The sequence below is a fragment of the Mizuhopecten yessoensis genome, unplaced genomic scaffold (assembly GCF_002113885.1).
Source record: "Mizuhopecten yessoensis strain PY_sf001 unplaced genomic scaffold, ASM211388v2 scaffold8745, whole genome shotgun sequence".
Lineage (NCBI taxonomy): Eukaryota > Metazoa > Mollusca > Bivalvia > Pectinida > Pectinidae > Mizuhopecten > Mizuhopecten yessoensis.
In genome coordinates, this window is record NW_018407700.1 from 145,242 (window position 1) to 162,608 (window position 17,367).

The following is a 17,367-nucleotide window of genomic DNA, read 5'->3' on the forward strand; positions in this document are numbered from 1 at the left end:
TTGTTTCTGTTTATGGAGGTTCAATATTTCTATACTGGGACACCTAGTTTTGTTTCTGTTTATGGAGGTTCAATATTTCTATACTGGGACACCTAGTTTTGTTTCTGTTTATGGAGGTTCAATATTTCTATACTGGGACACCTAGTTTTGTTTCTGTTTATGGAGGTTCAATATTTCTATACTGGGACACCTAGTTTTGTTTCTGTTTATGGAGGTTCAATATTTCTATACTGGGACACCTAGTTTTGTTTCTGTTTATGGAGGTTCAATATTTCTATACTGGGACACCTAGTTTTGTTTCTGTTTATGGAGGTTCAATATTTCTATACTGGGACACCTAGTTTTGTTTCTGTTTATGGAGGTTCAATATTTCTATACTGGGACACCTAGTTTTGTTTCTGTTTATGGAGGTTCAATATTTCTATACTGGGACACCTAGTTTTGTTTCTGTTTATGGAGGTTCAATATTTCTATACTGGGACACCTAGTTTTGTTTCTGTTTATGGAGGTTCAATATTTCTATACTGGGACACCTAGTTTTGTTTCTGTTTATGGAGGTTCAATATTTCTATACTGGGACACCTAGTTTTGTTTCTGTTTATGGAGGTTCAATATTTCTATACTGGGACACCTAGTTTTGTTTCTGTTTATGGAGGTTCAATATTTCTATACTGGGACACCTAGTTTTGTTTCTGTTTATGGAGGTTCAATATTTCTATACTGGGACACCTAGTTTTGTTTCTGTTTATGGAGGTTCAATATTTCTATACTGGGACACCTAGTTTTGTTTCTGTTTATGGAGGTTCAATATTTCTATACTGGGACACCTAGTTTTGTTTCTGTTTATGGAGGTTCAATATTTCTATACTGGGACACCTAGTTTTGTTTCTGTTTATGGAGGTTCAATATTTCTATACTGGGACACCTAGTTTTGTTTCTGTTTATGGAGGTTCAATATTTCTATACTGGGACACCTAGTTTTGTTTCTGTTTATGGAGGTTCAATATTTCTATACTGGGACACCTAGTTTTGTTTCTGTTTATGGAGGTTCAATATTTCTATCCTGGGACACCTAGTTTTGTTTCTGTTTATGGAGGTTCAATATTTCTCTACTGGGACACCTAGTTTTGTCATTGATTTGTTGACGGAGGTTAAATTTTACACAAACAAGTTGCGTTAATTTCCATATTAAAATACCAGTGCAATTATCGGTGCTATGTTGTGGTAGGTGACGGATGTACGGTGAAGTGCATATTTAAATGTCTGCCTCCACATAAATAACAAGTTGATGCAGATTAACGACAGTAACAAAGTTTTATTGGTATATAGAAATTAAACCTGTTGACTTGCTGTAGCGATATGCTTCCATCACTTGTTATGTCTAGGAAGGTTTATCGCTTCAGGATTTATGGTTCACAATATCAATCCCCTAGAGGTTTATGACGTCATAGATTAGCTCTCAATGCATTTGCAGGCCTAATTGCACATCCCGACTTTGCATCAGTCAATGATGATTTAATGAGATTGCATGTCACAGTTATTCTCTTTCTGCGACTCTTCTTTGGCCTTGTTATTTAAGTCTGGGTGATGAGTAATGCATTTACAATTATTTCAATATTGTTTGATTAAATTAATCAACCGAAATCAACCGTATAATGGAAAATCTATCAAACATCACACAAACGTTTGTAAAGGTGAATGATCACTAGAAATTCGAATAAAGGGAACACTTATTCCAAAAGTTTAGAAAGTCGACACGGAATGACAAACCGCACCATATAGTCATTGAGTACATTTCCGACTCCTCAGTGGTACAAAAGGTAAGCTAAATTAAAAAAAACACCATGTATTTAAGCGTGGTAACTGATATGTGATATGTTGTTTCGCAGCGTTATAACAATAGCAATCGTTACCCGTTACCGCTTTTTCTCCCCGAAACAACGCTTATTAGTGAGGAGAAATATGTGGGGACGGTGAATCATGACATAATATTGTCGTTATTTTGCCTAAGCTGTTACGATGTTTCGTTATTTCGCTGCGTAAAAACGATATTTTTTTAAAAGAAAAATGAGTAAAGGTGACTACAAAACAGTGTATAAGATATATTTACGACAGATATTTCAGTTTTAACTACAGTAGTTTCAATTCAAGCCAAAAAGGTAAAGGCCATCATTTAACCATCGTGTGATGTGAATTAATCACTAGGAATACAAACAAGACTGCTCTTATATCCACAACACCAATTTGCTTAACTTATAATTTAAAAAGAAATTCATAAAAAACTATTACCCAAAATTAATACCATTTCTCGATTCCAAATTATTTTCAAGTTCATGCATGATGTAAGGTAGTGGGGATCTGCCCATTGGCCTTGTTCTTTTGTAATAAGGTCGTAAAGGGTCGGTGACGACATATCTGGGACGAGTATATGACCTTGTCCTACAGGGTTACGCTGACTTGGTAGTAAATATGTCACGACAAAAACCAAAAGCGTTAGTTATGCTATTCATCCGGTGTAAAGTAACGCGGTATATGTAGAGGCCATCAACCTCTTACGGACGAGTCAGTATCTATACCATCATTATTTATAGCATTAGGACTATCCCATTGACAGTCTGGCCTGGCTCTGTGGAGGAAATACGGGCCACATTTGATTATATTACAGAGGATCCTAAGTGGAGTAGCGGTCGGTTCGGTCACTAAAGCGTATATCTGTCTGCAGTGTATACCGTTTTGATGTGAATGCGCAATTGTAAACTGATAATATGATAGAAACAATGATGTTGAAATTCAGCCTTGAGATCGGCAGACTAAGAGGGGAGATAATGGGCCCGCCAATAAATGGTTTATTGCCAAGTTTGAATGAAAATTTACCAAGTTTCAAATTTAAGTATTGAACAAAGCCTATCCCTGGAAGCATGTTTCTTTTATTGAGAAAATGAACAGTTTGTCCCTTCAATTGCTCTTATGTGTGTAACTGGAGCACTGAAAGGGACCCGGTCGGTAAATGGATCTGAATAGTCAAAAGACCTAGATGTTAAATTTCTATCCTCCATCGGATATTGATAAAGAACACAAGTACCGATGAAGATAGGAGAGGAATATTGATGGTAGTCGTTAGATAAGCTCTCAATTTTCAATCATTAATTAGGTAAGCTCGATGGGACCCGAGTCCTTTTGGCGGCTCTTCATTTAAGAATTCATTTCTTATAAAGTAGCAGTGAATTTTCACTGACCAATATGGTCGGAGAGAACTACATCTTCTCTTTACTGACTTATCAATGACACTGTAATACGGTGTCGCTAATACAAACAGTTCAATCTTGCTTATAAAGTCCTCTAGAATGTCAGAAGCGAATTTGTAGAAATCAGACAATCCATTTTACAGTCCTGACATTTCATGACTACCCAATTTACACTATTGTATAGTCATCTGTGTTACTATCTATGTATACTAGATACATTCTTGTCACAAAAAATAGAATTAAAGTCGTTTTCATTTTCTAGTCATCACTCTCATAAAAACTTATAAGTTATATTAGAATACATTCCATTAATTCATAAAACCTGTTAGTATATAATGTAAAATATCAACTGGTCGATGTTACCATTCACACCGTACATACTATGTTACCATTCACACCGTACACACTATGTTACCATTCACACCGTACATACTATGTTACCATTCACACCGTACACACTATATATATATGTTACCATTCACACCGTACACACTATGTTACCATTCACACCGTGCATACTATGTTACCATTCACACCGTACACACTATATATATATGCTACCATTCACATGCATACTATGTTACCATACACACCGTACACACTATGTTACCATTCACACCGTACACACGATATATATATGTTACCATTCACACCGTACACACTATGTTACCATTCACACACATACTATGTTACCATTCACACCGTACATACTAGGTTACCATTCACACCGTACATACTATGTTACCGTTCACATACATACTATGTTACCATTCACACCGGACATACTATGTTACCATTCACATACATACTATTTTACCATTCACACCGTACACACTATGTTACCATTTACACCGTACACACTATGTTAACATTCACACCGTACATACCATGTTACAATTCACACCGTACACACTATGTTACTATTCAAACCGTACATACTATCTTTCCATTCACATACATACTATGTTACCATTCACGCCGTACATACTATGTTACCATTCACATACATGCTATGTTACCATTCACACCGTACACACTATGTTACTATTCACACCGTACATACTTTGTTACCATTCACACCGTACACACTATGTTAACATTCACACCGTACATACTATGTTACCATTCCCACCGTACATACTATGTTACCATTCACATACCTACTATGTTACCATTCACACCGTACACACTATGTTACTATTCAAACCGTACATACTATGTTTCCATTCACATACATACTATGTTACCATTCACATCGTACATACTATGTTGCCATTCACACCGTACACCCTATGTTACCATTCACACCGTACATACTATGTTACCATTCACACGGTACATACTATGTTACCATTCACACCGTACACACTATGTTACTATTCACACCGTACATACTTTGTTACCATTCACACCGTACACACTATGTTACCATTCACATACATACTATGTTACTATTCACACCGTACATACTATGTTACCATTCCCACCGTACATACTATGTTACCATTCACATACAGACTATGTTACCATTCACACCGTACACACTATGTTACCATTCACACCGTACACACTTTGCTACCATTCACACCGTACATACTATGCTACCAAGTTAGTGGTTAATGACAGTGCTAGTTGCATCAATCTTGCATGTTTTTGTAAGTTATATAACCATGCAGTCGAAATCTGTTTGTGATGTTACATTGTTTGGGACTGCATACCAATTGTCTTATATTCGTCTTACCTTATGATACCTTAACATGTAACTTACTAAAGGGAGGATTAGTTTTTATTTCGTAAAGAATGATATTGACAGTGATTCATTGTACATTTTATATTTTAATAGAGCTATACAATCGTTCCACACATTAATTATTCAATTGGGATTTTGCCACATAGTTTTCTTACATAAAACATAACTAAATGATAAAATATGCAAACTGTTTAGTAATTTCAAACTATAGTTTAGCATGAAATGACTACCGTGATGTTAATTACTTAAATGATACCATATACCATTTATATGACTTTATACACGTGATTCCCACTGGGATTTAAGCCGATTACGCAAACTTCGTTAAAAATTAGGTTTTATACTGACATGTTGCACAATGTCTACTTGTGTATCACTGCACGACCGTGGTGTGAAAATTATGTTTTGAAACAAAACATCCGGTTATAATCTTCTTTTACTGCGTGAAGGGTAGTTTTAAATGTTAAAATACGATTTACGATCCGCAGATCACAATATTTTGTTTCGCGCCATTAAAATTGTTCTCATACAAGCGTTCTCACATATGACGTGTTCGCCCAGGCTAAGAAAACAAATATGTCGAGGTTAGTCACGGCAGAGCTCAGATTCAAAAAGTCTTTAGCTATGCGTGAAACACACACCATTTGGTTCCATACAGACCAACCATTGTGGATTGTCCTGAAATGATGTTAGAAGCGTTGTGATGGTGGGCGTGCTGGAAGTGTATCTGATCTATATCAACTTAGTTTATTACACATTATACAATATAACCAACTCAGATTAACAGTATTTTTATCAACCTTTCCTGCAATATTAGAATATGAACCTGTGCAAATTGATTTTTGGTTTGCTTTAAATCTGAAATTATAATATGTTTTTAGTTTACACTGTACAAATGTAGGTAATATGAAATAATAAGTATTGACCTTTCTGACGTAGGTACATGTACAGGATTAACAACATCAGGTAAATGTAGCTTTACATCATTGCTTACGATCTACTTCTATATTGTCATCACATTGTTTTCGCTGATTTGTGACCACGTTTTGGCTAATTTAAAAGCATGCCTCCTTCTGAGGTGGGGTCGCTTAATCGAGATATGTCGACCAGAGTTACAACACTTGGTCTAATAACACAGGTCCGCGTGACAGTCGTACCTCAAACAAGTTGGTATAGTGGTGGTGTTAGAGGCGCGTCAAAGGGACGCAATGCGGTAGGCTGCCATTAGCATGGTTCCTACATCATCAAAGTGCTAAGACTATGTGTGACCTAGAGTATAACCTAAGAATTTGATAAACAAATGTAATACATATATAGACTAACTGACAGGTTATGGCTGTTAATATCTTTACTTTCTATCTGTATTCGTTTATTCTAACCGTGTATCATAAACAAATGACATGCCTCCATTTTTATACCAATCGGACACTCAAGCCAGTTACGTCTATTCTAAATAAATAGGAGACAATAGTCGATTCTCTGACTATTGATAACCTTGATAATCATGATATGGGAAAAAAACAATTTATAAACATGGCAGTACATTATAAGCAGAACGATACAAGTATTTTGGTCGGAGCATATCCCTGTAGAGGTATGACCTAGCTTGGTTGATATATTAAGGCGTGGTGTAATGCTAGTGGTTTGTAGAATAGTATGGTAGTATCTTATATTCCGGTTCTGTATTTGTTATCTTTGGCAGGCGCTGCAGGAACGTCTAACCAAAGCACTCCAGTAGATTACTGATCATTTCTCATTCCGATCCACACTAAAATAGATCGCTAATCATCAGTAATTATTGTAATGATGTGTATTAGGTACTGAGCCGACGAGCACCATCCTTTCTCTGAAGGTCGATCATACATTGTAAGCCTTAGACTGGTTATGTCGCGAAAATAGTCCCCGTCTGGACCTACTTTGACGCATGTAGAATGTAATCACTGGTCTAAACAAACAATAGAGTAACAACTGGAACAGTTTTGTTGTTTTGCTTATTTTTCCTTCCCTCTGTCTTTGATATTTTGTTTTGTGTGAGTGTTGTTATCTCTCTTTCTTTTTAACATAAAATCAGCCATATTCAAAGAGTTTCGAAACGAAGCCAATTACTCAAATAATTAATGATGGAAAATCATTAAATATACGGGATAAGAAGTTCTTTTTGTACATTATACTGGAAATTGTTGCAGAAAGCGAAAGATAGCAGATTATCATACTGTCTAATTTGTGACTCAAGAGTAGTACTTTAGGTCAAATATAGGAGATTCCAGTTTCAAGTGTTCCCCATAATAGGCAGAAAAACAGAAAATAGAAAAGTGCATTAAAATCCTTAAAACGTGAAAATATATATCTTAATATAATGATAATAGTCATAACATTTGTCTGAAATATCTTATTTTAACGTACATATATACTATTTACTGGTATTTTGTTAGACAAATACATACGCAACATACAATGTACATCATTATCCAAATAAAAAATACATATTCAGGTCGCCAAATCTGTTTTCAAACATATCCACGACGTGGATTTCTGTACAGGTTTGCCTGTCACAAAATGCTATTGATTTTAGATACAGACGTCTGTGGTGGGACAGACACTTCTTATTTCATCTTTAAGTATTAGGAACCCTTGAATTTCTTAAGCATGAACGAGTTTTTCAAATCACGAAAACGAATCAATATGAAGGATTTATAAAGAATTTGCCTTTAGCGGCGCCATAGAATATTCCAGTTCTAGTATGTTTTCATTTTTAAGACCAATTTATCGGTCAAGACAGGCAATCTATCTGCCTTATTGAAATAGCTTACCTACCCTTATGCTTGCTAGATCAACAGGTCACACATATTTCGTTTTTGAGTGGCAACACTTGATCAGACTGAAAAATTCGCTATTTTGAAATATCTGTGTACTTCTGGTTTTGAATCATCTTCTTCAAAGCTGTAATGAAGAATGGGAGTTCATCTTTGACATAATGTACAATCCCTAGTACAGATTTAAATAAATGACGAACAAATAATATATTTGCTAATCCGAAAATCAGAGAATCAGAAAATGTATAAGTCTTTTATAGATCCATATCTTCTTATTAAAACAGTTTCCTACAGACCCCTATACAAACGTGTTGATGAATCAACGCTGACCTCGTATGTTTCTGTTTTGAGTGGTTCTCCATACAATTCAGTTGGACCCGACGGTTCGGAGACGAAAAGAAACCATGTAACTATATCTGGAAATGTGATATCATTGTTTGGCACTTTCTTAATGTGACGCTGTGTGAAAGCCTCTCGAGGCAGACGTACTCCGTCTTGTTAAAATGTCAATAGTACAATAAAAAAAATCAACTATCAGGGAGGCTCGCGCACGTCAGTGAACCCAATATATATAAGTTGACACTCTATAGTGTAAAACAAAGAAACCCCCATCATCAACAGACGACTTCTGGCACTAATTGACGAACAGACATGCGCATCAAGAGTAACACTATTTGGACGGGCATTTCTATTTATATACCTAACACTAAATTGCCGAGATAAATAGTTTATGTAAGGGAGCCTAATCTAGCCGCCAGATTTGTATAAGACATAACTGATGTCAGAGCATTTCGTTGTTTTAGACTTTGAACTATGTCTGTATAAATGTCTGTACAAATGTTGTCATAATATGCCTATGATCCGCAAGACTTAAAGCTTATCAACAATACTATGAACAGGACCTGGTAACGAATCGGACTAGCCACATTATACCATATTGTTTTCAAAACTGCAGGCATTTGATGGAATTTAATCTAATTAGAAAACATTAAAGACAGAAATACCTCAAGGAAACTTTAAAGGCCCTTTTCTCTTCTAAAATAACAATTTTCGGGTATATTTGAGTCAAGCTCTTTCATATTGAAACTGCTTTAAATGTATTGATTCCTAACAACGAGGAAGCTGCTGCCTCACTGGTTAGGATCTAGAAAAAGATTTATATTTAACTAAGCAAATTAATATTATTTTCAATCTTGATCAAACCTTGACTTTCCTCGTCTTATGGAAAATTGAGTTGTTGCATGTCAACTTATTTTTTCAAAGATTGATTTATCAAAAAAACCTTTTCTAACCAAAAAAGTTTGATTTTTTAAAAGCTTTAAAACGTTATATTCAGAATTACAGACATGATAAAAATCCAAAACCTATGTAGTAATGGCACAAACCAACCTGTTTGTTTCCTGTGAAGCCATTTGTTAGAGCTGTTAACACTATGCTGACATAAAGGCCAGGAATGATCAACTCAGTGTACTAGGATGTCAGACATCATGATAATAGGAGAGTAAACATCTTAGTTTGGCTTAGAATTTATTGCAACAGAGAGAAGACTTATTTTCACATGAACGGTAGTCGTATCTATGTTTGATTCTCCTTTTCTTGGATTGCGATAACGCCTTCCGCTATCGTCCTCTCTTTATCAATCAAAGCGTCTTCTCCCGAACTATTACTCTGCTCTAAATGGTTAAATTCTACTGGAAAGTATCCACTTGATCTACATCGATATTAAAGGCCTGATGTTAACAACAACAAAATAATCTGGAAACAATGTAAGGTTTATAATAGTGCTGTGCATGTTTTCACAACCCCATATCTGCTTCCCAAATGGGCAGAGGTCAAAACACAAATAGCGTGAATACATCGACGTGTAACCATTGCTATTCACCAGTTCATGTCTGACGAGTGGACTGACATTGCTGATCAATGCTGTATAATTAATTATCATAATTGTGGACTGCTTGTCCCAAATACAACAATTGTAAATATTATAATTAAATATATAAAATCTAATAACTATTGGCATAGGTAATCTGACTTGTATAGTCTGTAACTGATGCTGATTGACTCCTTTATTTCGAAGTTTTACAAAATAAAAAACATCCTGAAATCAATTTACTTTGTCGTTTAACAACATGATATTGTATAAACCTTGTCAGATACAAATGTAGAGAATCTAAGTGTTTCGTCTGTAGTGATCTTTGTAATCGCCTATATCAGAGACTTTTACAGATTCTTATCATTTCACTGTCGTGATGTCATTTATTTAAATCAACCGGAATTAAAAAAAAGATGAGAATCCAAGAAATATGGGACTGTATATGCTATGGTGCAGACATTGATTGCACCGTTTTGATGTGATTTGTTGGTGAGTGATATTATATGTCAGATCAATCGTTTTGGTATATTCCCATAGTACTCTTACATGTTCCGTAATTCGCATGAAAAAACCCACATATATCAAAAATGGATTCCGAAACCGCGGATTTTGAGATTCCCAAAAGATATATCATTTTGGATAAAGTAGAAAATATGACATTCGGCGTGAAAACCCCCTGTCTAGATTTAATAAATGCTGATGATATAGGAGGGGGTTGTGACATTGATGACACAGTGATCTAGGAGCAGCTTATGGTGGATTGTCTGTGTCTGGGTACTTGAGAAGAACGTTTCGTCATGACGGACATGTAGTGTCAGAAAGACATTATCTCCTCATCCAGGGTATTCCTTATCGGTAGCTAACTACATTTTGTATCGCAAGAAATGTTTTGTGTCACCGTTATTGTTTTGAATGGTAAATTATGTTATTAAAATAATGCTTTTTTCTCTCTCTGAATATATAAGTTTTAGAACTCCAGTTGAAACATCGTTTATATTGTATTATCTGACATTCGTTTTGTATGTGCAAGGTTTCTAATCGGAAATCTGCATTAACCAAGAACCTGTTTATACAAGACTTCTAATTGGGGTCCAACTGTATGTTTGATAAAAAAAAACGTAACTATTTCGACTGAAACATTGATGCTGGTAACATTTGAAAATGCGTTCCACTTTGATAAATTTGTACTTCTTAAATTAATCTCCATTCTTTGTTATAGTGTTTTGTATTTGTACAAGCTTTGTGACGTTGCATGAACGTTTAATGTTGATGATATTTTGCTATAGCTATATTAGTAAATTCATGTTAATAGCATTCATGCCTTTGTGGGACTTAAGGCTAAAATGTATGTCTACACACATGACGTTAAGGAAGAGAAAGATGGCAAAGAGGTGGAAACTTACGTAGAATCAAAGAAGGCAAAAGGCATTAAAAAATATGTGATCGAAAACCATACACGTTTCGAGCATTACAAGGACTGTCTTTTTCAAAAGAAAGTCGTAATGTCCCAAATGAATCAGATCAGAAGTTATAAGCATCAAATCTACAATATATCCATGACCAAAAGGGGTCTGTCACCGTTCGACGACAAGAGGTATCTCCTACAAAATGGAATATCGAGTTTGGCCTACGGACACTGGAGGATACCAGAATAGAAGTGTGAACTACCCAAGAAAGATTCCGTTTCAACTGCAAATCGGGTTGTAGATGACACTGATTAATTTAAATGTGTATATTGTCCATTTTAGAGTAGGTTCTTTATTGTACATATGACGTATCTTTGCTTTATGTAACAAAATGTTATAAACTAGCGATTGTCTTATTTTTTAATTTTACCCACAATGCAACACTTGAGATAGTATAAATAGGGGTGAAAACATAAATGTTTCATTTGACAACAAGACGTCGAGGTGTTAACATGTCTAAGATACAGTGTGCCGACTGCCAAGGCTGGTTTTCAAGAAAAGACGTGATGAAAAGACACCAACAAAACATACACGGCTATTTATCAACACAACCGCCGCCGCCGCCGCCGCCGGGGAATAATCCTGTATACCCACTAATCAGTTATCCGCCGCCGCCGCCGCCGCCGCCGCCGCCGTAGCAGCAGTACTTTGTCTTCAAGCATCCATTCACAGCAAATATATCCGGACCGACGTCTTGCGGGGAAAACCTATTTTGTCAAGACTCTCCTACAAAACTGTTTGACCAAGATATCACCTCCTCCACAAAAGATTATATGGCTCTACAAAAGATGGCAGCCTCTCTATGATGTCATCAAGACAACGGTTTCACCGAACGTGGAATTTATTCAGGGGATACCGCTGGATTTGGATCAGGACTCGTTCATAAACCCTAGGGTTCGAAATCTTGTCATACTTGACGACCTAATGTCCACAGCATCTAAGGATCCACGGATCAATGAGTTATTTACGGAGGGGAGCCATCATAGAAACTTGTCTGTGATTGCCATCAACCAAAATCTGTATTACAACAAGGACCCAACGCAGAGACGTAACTGCCACTACCTGGTATTGTTTAACAATCCTATCGACAAACAGCAAGTTATGACTCTGGCCAGGCAGATGTATCCGCAAAATGTTCAACACTTGTTCAGACATTTCACAGAAGCTACCACTAAGCCTTACGGATATCTGCTTGTCGATTTGAAACCATTAACACCAGAGTCAGAGCGCATGCGCAGTGAAGTGTTCGCCCACGAGCCTATAAAAGGGCCACATAATCTAGCATCCAGTCAGTTTGTAAGCAGCGCTCAAAGTGAACGGACGTATTCTCAGCAGCAGCAAGAATTTCTTGGAGGTGAACAACATCCTCAACAAGGCACACGGAAAGATACCCAAAAGCAACAACAACAACATCAAGAGCTGTCCTTAGAAACAGAAGAAATGCCTGCCTGTGACGATTGTGGTATTGTGTTCCAAGACATACATGATTTACAGAGACACGTGAAAAAATGGTGTCCCGAAAATGACTCTCGGAAAAGAAAACTGGACCAGGACGAAGTCCAAAGTCCGGCAAAGAGGCAGAGGTTGGATATTTTTGATGACCCCGATATCTCAGATACTGAGGAAGATTCGGAAGAGGGGGAATACTTCAACGAGATACGTAAAAAAGCGAACGCAAACAACGAAGAAAAATGGAGTGAGAAGGTAGAGAAATACCAGAACAACGGGCTGTCTAAGAAAGACGCTGTGAGTAAGGCTGATAAAAAGATGCAAGAAGAAGATATGAGGGAGTTCCTCAATTTGTATTGGAAAACAATCACCAATATTTTACAGCTGAAAGGTGGGGAAATACACACAAAAGTCATGCAGTCGGTGGAAAATTATATGCGAAGCGTTACAAAACCCTCCCTGCGATACGCATGTCTCTAAGGAAATACAGACACCAGCTCGAAGAGCATTTATATAATGATGATGATGATGATGATGATGATGATGATGATGACGATGATGAATCCGAAGATGATGATAATGAAGAGGAAGAGTCAGAGAATTCTGTAGAAGAAAACTAATAAAAGAATCAATACATCAGAACGAACCTCATACAACGTCTAGAACTCGACGAAGAAGGATGTCTGCTTGGGAAGGTTATTTAAGAGACATTTATTACAATCCTACCAATGCTGGGAGTTTCTCTGGACCAGACAAACTGTATAGATATGTACGGAAAGCCGGGAAATACGTCATCAGCAAATACAAGATAAGAAAATGGCTACAACGACAAGAGCCTTACAGCCTTCAGAGATCCCTCCGACGTCCATTCAAACGAAACAGAATCTTGGTGACAGGAATCGACGACCAATGGTCTGCCGATCTCATAGACATGGTCAAGTTTCAGAACGAAAACAACGGTTATTCTTACGTACTCGTGGTGATAGACGTGTTCTCAAAATTTCTATGGATGAAACCTCTAAAAAACAAAACAGGTGCATCCGTAACAAAGGCTCTTCGTGAGATTCATAGCGAGGGGAGACAACCTAGCAGGATCCGTACCGATAAGGGGCAAGAATTCAGATCCAAGGAAGTAAACTCTCTCCTAAATCAATACCACATTCAGCATCTTTATGCCCAAAACGAAACCAAGGCTGCCGTGTCCGAGCGCGTTATCAAGACCATCAAGTCAAGAATGTATAGATATTTCACACACATAAGGAATTACGAATACGTGACAAAACTCCAGACGTTCGCCGACAGCTACAACAAGACGTTTCATAGGACCATTGGGACAGCTCCAACTAAGGTTAACAAAAATAACGAAACATCTGTCTGGTGGAGGATGTACTGGCCGAAGAAAGAGCCGATCTTACGAAAGACTAAAAAAGTTCGTAAACCGTTCAAGTTTAAAGTAGGGGATAAAGTGCGTTTGTCACATCTCAGGAATCCATTCACACGGGAATACGATGAAAAATGGACGGGGGAGATATTTACCATTTCTCAAAAGATCCTACGTGGAGGCTTACCTGTGTACAGAGTCACGGATTACGATGGCGATGAAATTAAAGGTACTTTCTATCAGTCCGAGCTACAGAAAGTTGACGTAAGGGAGGATGACATGTGGAAGGTAGAGACCATATTGAAAACCAGAGGAAAAGGCCGTAGCAAACAACACTACGGGAAATGGCTAAATTGGCCTAAGAAATTTAATTCCTGGATACGCGCATCAGATCAGCGTAACCGATTTGTAAGAGAGTGAACTACCCTAGAAAATGTTCAAGACCCCGCGTTATGGGAAAGAGTGTACATATAAACATATCGTTCTAGTACCGTATTGCGGGTGGTAGATGGCTCTCATGTAGATGTAAATATTGTCCATGCTAGGCTTTGTATTGTAAGGGCTGACGCGGGATGGGTCTCTGACCCGTGTCTGTTCTATCGACAGAGACAATAAAATGTTGTACGTATATTTGTGTTGTTATTGTATTAGAACATTCGAGAACATCACCGATCCGGATGAAACCGGTTTCGATATTTTTAAACGGGGGGCAATCGGGGAAAACCCGTGACATCATCATAACGGTACCCCCCTCGTATATAGGTTGTCGCTCTAAATAGAGACAGTCTGGAAAAACCCCAATACATGAGAACCCCCCCCCCCTGTGACGTCATCGATCGGTACCCCCCTGCTGAAGGGGGGTGCCACAAGGGGGGGGGGCCGGGAGGTGGTAAGGATTATATAGGGGAGTGCACCGGATGACCCTGCGCCAAAAGCGGTACTTTTGTACTACTGCAATATATCGACTGACATGCTTAAATCTTTTAATTCAGTAATGTAGTTTGTTGTCTCGTCCTATTTTGTAATGACAAACACGCCATGATATTATCTTATCACCCATGTAATCTATATTTCAGATTTCCTTTCACTGTTCATATATAGTTGGCATAAAGTGCAAATTTGACATACGGATCGAGATAAGTTGTTTTTGCAATTAACTGTTGCTTACTATTTTTATGGCACCAACACAGCGGAAGATGTCGTGTATAGACGGACTTACAAGGCTCCTACTTAACTAAAGCGAAGGTATCGAATACTATTAATTAGTAGTCTTTGTCATAAAAGTAGGCCTTGGTCGACCTCTCGTGACCATTCCCCGTTAGAATGGTGTCATATAATTGATCAGATTATACGTAGGTCACTCGTACTTACACCTATGATAAAATATCAATGTAACGCAATGATGGTAACGGCTGGTACTAGATATATAGAAAAACAAATATGGAATAGAATAACACAGACAGACTGTTATTACGACAGGTATTACGAACAGATCGTTCATCCGGCACGAGATATAACCAGCCGGCTAAGGATGTTTAAGTAGTTAACGCGGGGGCAATTAGTTACCGTCACTAACAGATACCAACCTCGATCTGGTCCTCACACGACACACCACCAGAGCCATAAAGAGGACAGCCATAGAATCAATTTCATCTACAGGTCTAAGTGAAGTAATTCTGTCGTTTTTTCGCGTTACTGGTGACAATTACACTAGATTGATATGGTTGTGTTTGATGGAAGCAGCAATTCAACCAGTTAGTACTCGAACAAAGATCCATTGGTGAAAGCATGTTTGGTGTGGCTGGCAATCAGCCGGTGTTGCTGGCGGTCCTGGTACGTCCGAACAATGACACCACAGTTAATATGACAGCTGGGACAGATCTCACGCCAATAACATCAGGCTCTCTACAAACTGTATCAGACAAAATGCTCTCCGATGTCGCGTAAAGAAAAAAATATTGGAAAATCATTCAAGGTCGGTGTTTGAAGTAATTATAAAAGTCACGAAGCGTAAAAACCAACCAGAAATAGTTTTCCTTGTTGCGATGGTACATTGTAAGTTGGTCAAGAATTGTAACGGCAAACATTCTCGGGAGTTGATATAAATTTGGAAGGTAAACAATAAATATGAGTTTATACTGCTGGTTCTCGCAATTATGAAAATAGGGTAGGCGTTTAGGATAAATACTTTTCCAGAACTATGTTTACCATAGAATCGATCTGAAAACCTTCTCAATCATTGAGTTCTCACAGCGTAGCGTATGCGTAGAAATCGACGAGAACTTGATTGAAAAATATCATTTGACAGTGAAACATTTACTACCTTAAAGGAAATATGTGTATGGCGCAATTCAAAATGGCTAGCAAAATATATACTTTTTGACAAATGTTTGGGATTAAGGGAATTCACAGGACATCGATACATTTCAGGGTTTATCGATGCGGTATCAATGTCATCGATGTCAGTATAAAGGTAATAATAGTATTGACCATTCATCTAATAACCAAGCAGAGATTTATTTTGTCAAAGGTTGTGAGGTCGTGAGCGTTATTTCGTCACAAGTTTTTCTTTTAAAAACTGAGCAGTATTCAAATTATTTAAATGATTCCTTATTACTCGTTCTGAATATTTATATGTAAAATAAGAAAGAAATTGCCACATCAGAGCGTTTCTTGACTAAAGAACTCATTTAACTAACAAGTATATTGATAAAACGCAATTTGAAGTATTCATTTATTATAAAAGGCACATTTGTTATGGAAAGAAACATCATAGTCATCAACACATCTACCCAATAGTTTGCCCGTTAAATGTCATTCTAATTATGCCTGTAACTCAAGAAGACCACAGCACTGGAACGATTCGTATGCCACCGTACTTGTTAAAAAAAAAGACATTAACCGCTACGGTGATGGCACTGCACCAGACATGTCGTGAGTGGATTAGTTTAAAGACAACATTTAATCCCTATACACTGCCCATAAATAACGTTATGGAGTATGTAATGTTTTTGTCCTATAAATCGTTATAGCAAGTTTAAGTGTTATTTTGTGGTAGATTGATTTAAATCAACAACAGTCTAAGAGATATGGTGATGATGTCCACAAGCGATAAAGCCACTCAAATGCCATTTAAAGTGTCAATATATTTAAATGTCACAATTTGGTTACGGTACCATCCAAATGAAAGAGTAGATGAAAGAGAGAGAGAAAGATAGAAAGAAGCCGAGACAGTTCAACGAGACCACCTGACCAATGTTGGTCCCCTAAAACAGGGTATGGAACAAAATGAATGATACTGTTTACAAGTACATGTTCGGGGTCAAACAATGAATACATTGTCAAGTACGTCCTTCTTTGGAGACGCTGTAGAGACTCGCTAATAAATCG

General features: G+C 37.3%; 2 protein-coding genes across 2 annotated transcripts in view; one reads left to right on the forward strand and one right to left on the reverse strand.

The window, feature by feature from the left end:
- Positions 1-17,367, reverse strand: part of LOC110456479 (pyrokinin-1 receptor-like) — a 103,511-nt gene that overhangs the window by 71,598 nt on the left and 14,546 nt on the right. The window lies entirely within an intron of this gene.
- Positions 13,276-14,397, forward strand: LOC110456438. Its single transcript, XM_021507210.1, has one exon. It carries the CDS (start codon positions 13,276-13,278, stop codon positions 14,395-14,397), a length of 1,122 nt encoding a protein of 373 aa, XP_021362885.1.